Raw genomic sequence first — 12,764 nt, 5'->3', positions numbered from 1 at the left:
CAAGAAAATAAGGTGAGTGGAATAACACTTTAAAAGACTGCCGACTCTGTACTTTGAAAACAATTCCATCCATTGCTGCTCATCTCTCTGAGTTCTATCTTTATGCTCCACTCTTAATATATGTTCTAACAACCTTTACACTTTCTCTTAGCTGCGACTGTGCTCACATCTGCCAGGGAGAAATATAACTGAGACGAGCACTGGAAAAATGCTCTTATGCAGTTCATGAGGGGGTACTCATCGTTCAGATTCCGCATTCAATTTCCATCACTGATAGTGTTGCTATTGATCTAGAGTTTGCCCTGTGCTCAGTGCGGGCCAGACATAACAGATTTTATGGTTTGGGATCTGTCACTCAATGTAATCCAGGGGTCTTTTTCAAAGCCTGTCCAGGGTGAAGTGCACCGACTCACATTTCCCTCGAACAAGGAGAATGACACTGTTGGCCTAAAAGCTGTCTGAGAAGAGAGAAGTGTTTCATAGGGCGAGTCTAAACAAGCAAGTAGAACTTTGAAAGTGCATAAAATATATCCCCCTTCTTTTTTCTGAGTTAAACAATAACGAATTCTCTTTAATGCATTTTGACTAGATGATGTTATATCAGCCCCTTGTGTTAGCAGATGACTCGGCTTCAATATGCTTTACAACTCCTTATTGCATGTGTTTATACTACAGCTACACTTTGCATGGTTTCTATCCCCATCCATCCATCCATCCATCCATTTCCTTCTTGTATCATAAGGAAATTATTGAGAGTTAAGTTTTCAGAATGAATGAGTGACCTGTATTATTTCAGATGTGCATCTCTTATATTACATTTCCATTAAAATAAACCGTGACACCAAATACAGGACATTGCACCTCAATTTCATTTTTGTGTTAACACAGCGAGAAAACGTTAATCCCCATCTTTTCACCAGTCATTAGTCCAATTAAGAATGAAACAGTGTGGTTTACTAAGGTGTGGTGACAGTATGCCCTCCATCAACTCCATCCACCTCCAAATGACTCTGAGACATGTCCTAATACACAGTAGTGCATTATAGAAAAGACATTACAAGCCAATAAAGGTTAAATAAACACCTACATAACTGAGGATATAACTTTTAAATTGTGCAACTAAACTACAATCAGTGTTGCTATGATGATGCTAATGGTGTTAGTGCAATGGTAGCATAGGAATTTGGCTGAGGGACAAAATTATGTTGCATATAGGTGGAAATTAATCATTTCTGACATGTTGCAGACATGTTGTGCTGCTTTTTAAAACACATATCACTTTGCATTAGTATAGTATACAGCAGCATACATCCCAAAATAGATAGAAAAGCCTTCTGAAATAGTACAATGTGAACTGCAGTTCAAAATTTAGCAAAGTGTGTCTGTACGTACAGACACAAATAGAAGCAAAGTGGCACACACACATACACTAGTCACACAACACAAGGTATTCATTGTGCTGATAAGGGATGGGAGGCCCTGCTGCTTTGAAATGCTGAGTAGAGGAGGGAGAGCGTCTGCCACAACTGTAGGAAGATCTGACCCCCCACGACGGGTAAAAATGAGGGATGGGATCACTGGGACTGCTCTATTCAGAACACACCCCCTTATCTGCTGCAATTAACATTAAAACCCCCCCGAACACAGCTAAATGAAAACATGAGTGCCTCAAAATATGAATGCTACCATATGCCATGCTCGGGGCTCTGTAAACTTCTCTCTATCGGCCTGTGCTCGTGAATGCCATTTGTTATTCAGTTCCCAAAGAGGGAAGGGGGATATTTAGAAAATCAGTGTTCAACCAAGTGAGCTCCGAGGGGAAAGCCACACTAGAGGGTCAAAGAGTCATTTAAAGTCAACGGATCTCTGCAGAAGCCAACCACTGTATCTCCATATATATTCTCCAACCCCTCGCGCACAAAGGAGGAGGAAGAACAGGGACGGCTATAGGACAGGAGGGGGTGTGTGGGTGTTCCAGACCATAATTTTCCTCAACTGATGAACTGTGAAATGCAACAAAAGCCCCCATTACCACAAGAGGGATTTTGAGTCCATGGAGCTATAGGAGAGAAAAGAGGGTTAAAAAAAATGCCTTTGTTAAATAAAATACACGGAGAAAGAAAAGAAAAACGTTCCCGTGTAGCAGAAATCAGACTGTGAGGGCCAACATGGTTGGTATATATTATTTGTGAGGTCTCCGGTCCCTAGAGTATGGTGACCACTTAACTGTGAGAAAACGTGATATTTCTGGGTGACTTGTAGTCAATAGCAAGAACTTTTAAAGATATTCAGAGGCTAAATCTGAGCTATGAGAGATCATCCCTTCCTTGACTTATATTCAATAGCAATTTTCTCGGAATATATCATTTCAGTATCTGGAAACCAAAGCTGAACGAGAGGGAAATATAATGTTTTTGCTTCCCGGGATGAAACGTTAGCCCTTTTCCTATTGACTTTGTTTTATACATGTAAGAGAATATGTTCTGATTTGCTCTTTCACAGTCCAACATGTGAGTTCACATTTAAACAAATTAACGATCCTTCAGCTTCTCCGAGGTTCCTCGCCATAGTTTATGGTGAAGGAGGAAATGTTGTGCTTCAAATTTAAAATAAAAAAATCTACAGAAAACCCTGTGGGAGGCTGGAGCCGAGGGGGCCACCCGTCATCCTGTGATGGCAGTGTAAATGGTGAAGCAACACCGAACGCCTTGATGGAGCCCAGATTTACAAGTCATACACTCACACAGCACAACATCACAGAGCAACACCTGATGTTTTCTGCATACCAACTTTTCGCTAACTTCACTTTGCCAAACTTTTTTCCCCCCTCTCTGGGAGTAGACATTTCCTCCTCTTCACACTTTCAAAAAGTCCTCCCATTTCATTCATGTACAACCAAAAGAAACAAAAACAAAAATAAACAATGACACATTGTAATGATAGGAGGTGGTGTAATATGCCATTGCTCACATTGATCACTAAACCACACCCCCTCAAGTGTTGCTACATCTGCAAAGTTTTCCATTTTCCCATGACACATGCTCAGTTTGTAATAATATTTGCAGCTCTGCTACTTAAAATTCTTGGTAAACAAAACAAAGTCTTTCATTTATTGCGGGTGGCCGTTGTTATGCCTGCTGAAAGTAAAAATATTTTCCGCATACCATGAGGTGGTTTACAACGCAGTATCCAGCGGACTCATTAAAAGGAAAAAAAAATCATTATTTTCTGTCACATGAATTATTCTGCAGTAGTAGACGCTCATAGTAAACATCGCAAAAGTTTTTGAGTAATGGGTGCGTGTACGTGCAATCCAAACGCTCTGGCTTCTGTTTGCTCTAAATACTCAGTTTCAAATAGCTTTTCTTTTATACTCTTGGCTTTGATGATGTCAACAAGAGCAGATCTCCCTATTATGGTCATGTCATGCTCACAGCTCTGGCTGTGAGCTCAGGAGCCTTGCCCACCTGCTGTCCCCACCTTCTGTTCGTTAGAGGCAGCCAATCAGAAAAATGTGGGCTTAGAGGGAGGAGGAAGAAGCTTATTTTAGATGGAGGATGAACTGAGCAGCTGCACTGAGGGCCAGGATTATTTTCAAGTGTGAATCATGCAAAGCTCCTCTAGCAGAGCTCCAGATCAAAAATATGTTAGTAGAAATGAGGATAATAGGTCCCATTTAATATTTCCAAGTGAATGACTGTGAAACAATTTGAGAGTCTGATCAAAGACTGTATCCATAATCAAACCTGGTGCACCTTCCATTGTGTTTTAGTGTCTGCTAGAAAGTACATGAAAATATTCACAATGAAAGAATATATAATAACTATAATAACTTAAAACTAGGTTTGAAAACTCCAAAGATGTTTTTCCATAGCAACTCTGAATTTCTGCTATCAACAGTATCTCCCATTTCAAACATGTCAACTCAGTTTGCAGAACGGCTGGAAATGCACCTCTTCAGGGAATTACAGCATAATAAAATCAACGCTAATCCAATTGATTTGGAAATATTACAGAAGGTACTGTTTGTGTTGTATGTGCGGTTTCACTTGGCAACAAACTCAAACAAATGCATAGCACAACAAAGTAAGTGAATTTAGGCTCTGTATCCAGTGTGAATACAAGGTTCGCACTGCGGTTAACTGGTTACATCAGAAAATTAGCTGTTCTTATTCTTTTGCTAGCCTGCTGTTTCCTGACTCTAGTAATTGCTACTTACATGAGAGGAAACACACTTTGCTGTTGTGTCTTTGTGTCTGGATCCTTGATCATAGCACAAAGATGATGTGGCAACCATACACTCAAAACTCCATGAAGTCATATCAGAAACTGAAATTTAAAACAAAAGTACTGCTATACAAGGCTGAGCCACAACATGCCCATAACAGGAAGTGGGATTTTCTGCCAACACCTGTTTAATGGACTTCTCTTGAGCCTGGTCTGGGCTGGCTGACAAGCCCATGTTCATATTGGTGCTCGAAGGCTCGGGAGAAGGAGCGCTTGGAAATAAGAAAATGATAAAAATTCAGCCGGTGCCCGACGCTCATGCAAAGTTTATAGCACAGGATGTGTCGGACAGAATATGATGAGATCCTCCCCTCACTGCGGTATCTGTAACCTTCACACTGGTCAGCTACAGTGTGGGTGTCTAACAGTTATCTGCTGTCTTAGACAATATTAGATCTATTCTCGCCGTGCCGGCAGTTGAATTCATCAAGCTACAAAATTAAAGATTGAAAGGTTCATATTTGGAGAACACGGGGGAAAAGTGTGCAGGCTGTAGGTTTCAACTCATTAAATATGAATGTTAACACTACATGACTGACATTATAGAAACCCATCTGTTAGTCTGTATAATAACTAAACAGTTCTGTTTACTTAATATCACCCTTTGTAAATAAGGAAGCAGCCAAAAGCAGCTTCTTCATTAGTAAATCCAATTTGTATTTTTCATTATTTATTTATTTATTTTTTAATTATTGTTGCCAGAGAGTCTGGACCGTGCAGCGATTTTGCACTCTGGTCACAGTGGCGGCTCAAATCCTTAAAAAAGGAAAACAAAATAATTTTCTCACAAAAATAAAATACAGTAAAATTTAAAATTTCCTGATTTCTCTGCATAATTGGAGAAATTAGCAATTTTGTCTTTTTCTATGCTCAGACAATGTGAAATCACACAAAGCAGAGATGCTGACAGTCCAAAAGCTTTAAGAAGGGAACAAAAAGTAGGGAACTAAACAAACAAATGTATTTAACACAGTAGTAGCTTGATGGTTTGTTTGAGTTATTCTGGGTTTGACAGTTTCAATATACAATGTATGAAATTATATATTCAAATAAATATGTGTTTTGTTAAACACATGTCTGCCAAAGAGTAATCAAGCTGTGTCATTAAAGTTACAGTGTTAAACAGTAGCCCGGTGTTGTTAAAATCAGTGTGCATGACATTATGTTGCTGATAGAATAATTCAGTTTTTTTAAAATAATGAATGACCTCATGTTATGAGTGTAAAATATTTTTATAGTAACTTTTGGAAGCCTGGCCCACTTGTTATGGAGGATATATCGAGTACATACTTACATACATAAGTATTACTTTACCTACTGATTATATAGAGAATTTCATCTATTTTTTTAGTTGCAGATAAAACAAAAAACTAAATTGAAAAAATATCGAATCTGGTGATTTTCAGTTTACAATGCATCAGTTCATCATATTTCATTAAAGCAATAAATCTAAGCATCAAAATTGATGCAAATGGACTAATTAAAGCACAGTGTATTTAGCAGGCATGTCTGTGGGAATGTGGCTTCAGCTTGTAGCTTGTTGAAACAATAAAGTAAATTTTATGGCTCTTATGTGATGAAAACCGCTCTGCCCATAAAGGAGAGTGTTTGAAGTGTGTCACGTTAAGAAAAAAAATGAATACGCACTATACTGAGTACAACCTTCGCCTCAACTTGTTTGCTAAGGGTTGATTAGGCTAATTAAATCACAGAAAAGAGACAGAATTCCCTTGAGCGCAGATTAAAATCAGCTGTGAAAAATTCTGCTTAAACATCGCCTGCTGGGTAATTATACAAAAATAATAACTCAGGCTTTGTTTGCCACTCCAGATAGCTATCAGTAATCAAACAATGAAACAAAAAGCTATGCTGAAAGAATCTGTGGATTATCCACAGATTTTTTTTTACTCCTATTAGCTTGTTTTGGCAAAAAATTCAAAAAATGCAATAAATGTTTGCCCCTGTTTGGCAAAGATGAAAGACAATACATAAAGTGGATCACACTGATTTAGTCCTCCAGTGTTAAACAGTTCTACTGAATAGAAAATGTTTTTTTATTGGTGTTTAATTGTAACAATGTTCCTGATATCTGACCTTTTTTATACCAATCAGTGCATCTGAAATTCCATCTTTGTGCTTGTTTTTGCAATCTCACCTCACAAAAAAATCCAATATAAACTGTTTATGAGACAGACACAGACAACACTGTAGCCCTGTGAAAAAGCAGCTGTCTCTTTTCTCTCGATATCATCCTCCTCTAACCCTTGCATTGAGCGTTGCAGTATGAAATGAGACATATTGCTGCTGACAGCGCACTCGTTTTCTCAAGGAAATGTCAACATGGAGCCCGTTGGCGGAGTGGGATGGTTGAGGCATGGGAGAGTTAAAACGCTTTGGCTGTCTCAAACCTTTAATCGGGATCAGCTTAGGAAGAGGGGAGATTTGTATACCTCTGAGTAAATCTATGGGGGCTCACAACAACCTTGCCTCCCATTCACTGGTTAACACATCTAGAAAACCTCATCTAAAAGGATGACCAAGATGCAACATTGAATAGCAGGTTATAATGGGAAAAAAAGAGTCGTTGTTACAGAAAAATGAAAGCCTTCCTAGTACTGGCTATAAGCACAAACAAATACTCCTAAGCAGGTTTTGTTCAAGATAACAAATCAATAAGTATAAAAGCACCAACTACTGACCAATCAATACTCTTGGAAATTGGCAGCGCCATTTGTAGAAGATGTTGCAACGCTCGGTGTTCGGATCATGAGGGTCTCTTAGGAGGGCAAGAGTGTTCAGAGAAGGTCTAAACCCTCTGGCTTTCCCTGATGAGCATCAATAAGAGAGCTATAGATTCTCAGCAGAGGGAATTGCCTTTTCATTGTTCTGTAGGTCTTTGTATAGCAATATAATCCTACAACAGAGACTGATTAAAGTACTAGTAAAGTCTTGTATTTTATGTCCTTGAGAGTAAGCCTACTAACCGGGTTGAATTATGTGTTTATATATGCTCTTTTTTTTACTGGGATTTAAACATGTACACAATAAGTCAAACTTTGATTAAAAAAAATAAATATATATCTTGCATATTTGCAGCTTAAGGGGGAAAAAATAAAATACGACATGCTATAAAAAGCTTGATATGGGTATGTTTGCAGGCTTAGAAATGGCAATGGTTAACAAAGTTCACATTTTAAAGCCTATATCAGTTTCTAATGAATTATCCAAATTAGTTACAACGCCATGTGTGGTATACTGTCCTCTGACACAGCATTACAGTCCTTTGATTGAGGCTGAAATGGGGTAAAAAGGCACACACTGCACCACCTCCTAACAATCCCCATAGCTTCCTCATTTAGATGTGATTGGCTATGAAATGTACTGGCCTGCAGGACTCAGGTTTCAGCATTCATCAGCACTTCCTGGTTGTAAATTGATGGCACCGAGAGAAGCATCCAGTACTTGCACGGGAATGCAGAAGGACATCAATGCATGCAAGAGCATGGTTTCCAAACACAGTTTAATTTATATATCCACACCTACTGAGTAGACTCATTTATGTTTAATGCCACGTGCATCAAAGAAGAACAAAACTGTGCGTTACGCTGAACGATCATTTTATAGCCCAAAAAGCTCTGCGGCGAGGTAAATGAAACGCTGATAATTCCCTTGAGTGCTCTTGACTGTGATGCGGCGGCTAGACATAGAGGAAACGCAGCTACTTCTCGGTTTAATCAACCTGTACTGGGAAACAAAGACGTGTCTAAATGCAACATAATTACTTCCATTGGTTTTATAAATATGCAGCTTTTTTATGTTTTTAAGGTTTTCCAAATACACAATCATCAAAGTTAATTGTTTTGCACAAGAACTGGCTTTTTTGGAGATTGCACATTAATTTTGTATGAGCTCAAAGATGCCCTCGTGAACGCTGCACAAACCCGACCATCAGGCTGAGGCTGTGGGAGCCGTCCAGGCTTTTAAAGGCCAGTCTGAGTCTAACTGGAGGGGACCGTGAAAACTCATATGATGGCAGATTCATGTGCCGGAGTTCAGTGAATGCCAGCTTATTGCTAAGGAAAAGGTCACTGGGCTAGAAGGAGAATTAAAAAGTCTTTACTGGGGAGGGTGGTGTGTGTGATGTTGTCTTCCCTTATCTGTGACCCTGGGATGAAGGCCGCAACCCGAGATAACCACGCTCATATAAGCAGCACGCCCTCAAGCTACTGCATCTCTTTCCGTCTCGGTCTCCTCTCGTCAGGCTTCGGTGTCTGTTACCTTCAGCACTCCAGGAAGCAGACACAACGCTTTAAAATACACCCGCCTCTACGAGCGCAAAATCAATTACCAGAGAGATGGAATTCTCCGATAATGCAGCATAATGATAATTGCCCTGGATCTGCCGTGATTTGACTTATGATACAAACCACTATTGGCATTGTAGCAGCGTATTGGCAGCCAGAGTAGCTGAAATATCAATGATAATTGTTCCAATGTTGATTCGGAGCCACGTTACTGCCTGGGGTAAACATAAACCAATTGCACAGAATTGGACTCCATGGTAAGCAGCAGGGGTCATATTTCATTGATGTTTGTGTGATTTGCGATCAGCACAGTGCAGCAAGAGAGAGGAAATGGTTATGTGGGAGCTAACCGCTGCCTGTTTAATTGAAGCACTCCTATCACATCGACTGCCGGAGACACGAGGGCGACAGCGCGGCACAAACTCGCGCTAATTCAATAAGCAATAATCACACTGTTGTTAAGAGGCTGGCATTAATAATCACAAACTCCCTCTCAGTGAGTCTAGAAATAGAACATAGATCAAAAACGGATGGCTGCTCGTCCAGGATTCAGCCAGTTTATCCACAGCATAGCCGCGGCAGGCCGCACAGATACTACGACGCGCTTCAGACTCAGATGTGGATCGCTCGGAGGTCAGGGAGTCACCCGGAGGGGAAAGAAAAGCAGAGGGTGGCTGCATTTTGACAATGACCTCGCAGATATGGAATCCCATGCCCTCTAACTCACTTTGCCTTCAACCAACCTTGGAGTCAGCCAATCACAGGAGTCAGCATTTTTCAAAAGTGCCTCAGAGATGTCGGGCTGAATAATGTGTCCTATGAATAAAACACATTAGCTACAAAACATGCTGAATTATTCACATTTCAGAGCCTCCTTGCCTCCCTACACTCGAGATATTAGTTCTTCAGTCATCATATGCTTCGCACACGGTCCTCGGAGTCTCTGTCTCCCTCACGTTCACTCCTTCTCACTTCTCCGTTGATCATTCTCACTGCCTTTGTCATCTGTGTTTTGTTAATCCCTCTCTGTTTCTCTGTCTCTCCCCTCAGCTGACATTCTGCTGATGGCGAGTGTCTATTTATACTCCCAAAGTTACTACTTTTCCTGGAACATCTCACTATTTATCTAAAGAGCTCTTGAAGCCGTTGAGGAGTACATTTGTTCTGAGAGAATCTTTGATGATTTGGTAACACACGGTGGCCCAAAATGGATTCATCATTCAGCGCTAATCTGAGGCGACCAGCTGTGAGCTTCAGAGCTAAAAGGACCTGAATTAAGGAGGAGGGTGTTTTGCTAATTAAATACTTGACCTAATATGCATCTTTTGCTCATTTCACTTTCAGCTCCATCAGGAATTTGTCATTTTCATGATTGCGATATAATTTGCAGAATCAACACCATCGCTGACACTTGAAAGGGTAAACCAATCAACCAGTCGCTGCTTTGAATTTTGCTTTTTTAAATCAGTCTGATCCCGCAAAACATCCCCATCATTTGCTGGGTAGTTCCTTGTTGAATTTGTTGTGATATTAAATGCTCGTTGGATAATTTTCTAAAATGTGTTTAATTATTTTATTTATTCCAACTCCACTTTAAAGTGTTTTTTGATCATAAAACTGAAAATAAATACAGTAAGAAATCCTGCTGATGCGTACAGTTTGGCCCTGCAGGTCACAGCATTAAAATGTTTATATATGAGAAAACATTTTCCTCACAGAAGAACATCTAACATCTTTTTTCAGAGCTTCCCAAAAAAATAACAAAAGAATAATAAGGAATGCTGCGTGACTGATTAATATGTCTGAACACTGCATGGGTAAAAACATTGTGCATATACCATCATGCACCACACTGTTATATTTTTAGTCCACCTGTGCACTATTTCACCCACCCAGAAACTGTTTGAATTTTTAAGCCACTCACTCATCCACAAACATGGGTGCAACAGCAAAGCTGTGCTGGGACGTCTCTTTACTCTGAAAGCAGAACGACTGAGGAAGCTGTATTTCTATATGAGGCTTTTGTGTGTGCAGAGAAAGAGGTGAGCGCTTGTGTTTTCATTGAAAAGTCACATTATACTGTGTTTTCTGCCGTGTCAACAGCACATCAGACAGTGTTTGCAGTGCACACCAAGAAGCAGCTCTCTAAACAGCAGAACATGACGTCAATGGGCACAAGCCTCTATTTCTTCAGCCACAGTAAGGTATCTGAGTCACACAGGCTTTTGAAAGTGTCTGTCATGGCTGTGGGGTTGAACAAGCCGAGAAGCAACTTGATACACAGGAACAGATAAGAAAGACGCCTTAGGTTGTCTTTTTTTCCCCTACTAGGTGTACAACTTAAAAAAAAAAAGTTTCACTTTTCAGCGTACTCACCAGGGCACAGTACGTCTCTGGAGGGTCTCCACAAGTGATGTTGGGAGGATCTAGAGTCACCTTTAGGTACTGGGTCATATCTGCTGCCTCGGGTTGGCAGGCCATGTAGTCCCAGGTTAAGCCTTCATCTGAATAAACCTGGGACTTGCACACATCGTAATGTCCCCATGCTGCAGCAGGGTAGTGCTGCATGGCTGCCTGGCAAACACCAGTCCACAGTGCCTGCAGCGTCAGCGCAAAGTGGAAACGCATGACTGGCCCTTTCTCAGCTCCTTGTTAAGGAGCCGTATCTCCTTCTGAAGGGTGTACAAACAAGGGATCGCTCTTCGACTTCCACTTACTAAACTTCACTCAAGAAGAGTGAGGAGGCATGCCAAACTCCCTTTCGGTGGAGCACGGATTGCTTTACAAGTGTTTTTCAGTACAATTTCTGTCTCTTTCAGGTTTTCGAGGGGCGGTGGATGATTTGAGGGATGGTGAGGCTACCAGCCCATTGAGAAGATAAGACAGGACCGAGGGAGGGAGGAGGATGGTGGAGGAGAGAAGGAAGAGGAAGAGGGGGGAGGCAAGACGGAGATAGCCCTCTGACACGCTGATAGGAAGATGAGTGACGGGTCTCCTCAGCTTGCCTGGCTGTCAATCATGGTACTCGTCCTGCGTGACGATCTGGCACTGCAGAGAAACAGGAGAAGGAGAAGAAGAGGCGGGGTGAATATATATTTGACAGTGAGAGAACATTAGCTGGGGCCACGTCATGAGTAAAAGGTGTACGTGTGAAAAGAAAGTTGGATGGGTGCGAGAAAAAGGTGCCGTGCTGGTGTTGGTTGTCGATCAAAACACAGAAAATCAGTAAGCGAGGCCACCGGGGTAAACTGGATCCTGCTGCTTTCACGCCAAACCCTCATCACACTCAGCGGTATTAAGCCTACAGTGTTACAGCTTTCCCACAACCACACTCACCTTACACCTCAGTCAACTCAAACACCATACAATGCATGGGAAAAAAGGACAAATAGCATGCAGAACATAACAAAATTTCATGTGTTGTTCATTCATGGAAACCATTCACCTCAGTGCTGCTTTAATCATAAATACTGGACAGTACTCTAAATGGCTGCTTAATGGTTTAAGCTAAATGCAAATTTCAGCTTCTCTTTTTGGTTAGCGCCACTTTGTATCAGTGCTTTATGGGATAATACAGCAAAAAATCAAGTTACAGCAGGGAAAATGTGCAAAAACCTCACATCTATAAAACACAGACATGCGTGTGCACTTTTGTATTGGTGCATATACATGTGCAAACACACCAAAGTTCATATGAAAACAAAAATACCAATAAGTACCAATCGGTTCAGTGTATTGATGCTAAATTTGATCTTACAGATAAAACATTTTGTCCGAGGTATCAAGGACTTGTACTGTGTCAGCTGCACAGGGGGATGGAAAAAATGATATTGTACAGTTGAAATCAATTGTGTAGTGAAAAACCCTGAAGTAATTCAAAAATAAAAGTTGGCAACATCGGGAGTATTACGATACTTTAACAGCTATCATGAGCACTGGAGTCGATGATCCAACAGGGAGTCATGGGAGGCTTTTATGTCCGTGTTGTCATTAATAATATATAAATATTGTTTTTTTCCAGTTCAAGTTTAATTTCTTGATTAAATGTACTCAAACAGAGATTGATTGGTTTTTTTTTTCACTTGCAGGCAATGGTAAGACACATTTTGACTCCCTGATAAAGCTGATGTAACATTTGTAGAAACTGTGAAGGGTGTGAAGGACACAGAGAAT

The 12,764-nt window shown here is 40.6% G+C and overlaps 1 protein-coding gene across 12 annotated transcripts in view; it reads right to left on the bottom strand.

The window, feature by feature from the left end:
* ntng1a (netrin g1a) overlaps positions 1-12,764 on the bottom strand; it is a 131,666-nt gene that overhangs the window by 105,725 nt on the left and 13,177 nt on the right. For all 12 annotated transcript variants that reach the window (XM_086306989.1, XM_086306990.1, XM_086306995.1 and 9 more), the window contains exon 2: positions 10,968-11,639. In XM_086306989.1, the coding sequence (XP_086163115.1) occupies positions 10,968-11,219 (252 nt within the window). In that variant the 5' untranslated portion in view covers positions 11,220-11,639. The remainder of the gene's footprint in view (positions 1-10,967; positions 11,640-12,764) is intronic.

This window comes from Aulonocara sp. 'chitande type north' Nkhata Bay, linkage group LG9 (assembly GCF_057382095.1).
Source record: "Aulonocara sp. 'chitande type north' Nkhata Bay isolate Kocher_YH1m ecotype deep benthic linkage group LG9, A_spYH_male_GT1.1, whole genome shotgun sequence".
NCBI classification, from domain to species: domain Eukaryota; kingdom Metazoa; phylum Chordata; class Actinopteri; order Cichliformes; family Cichlidae; genus Aulonocara; species Aulonocara sp. 'chitande type north' Nkhata Bay.
The sequence above is the reverse complement of the archived record's forward strand: the minus strand, read 5'-3'. Positions and strand labels throughout refer to the sequence as shown.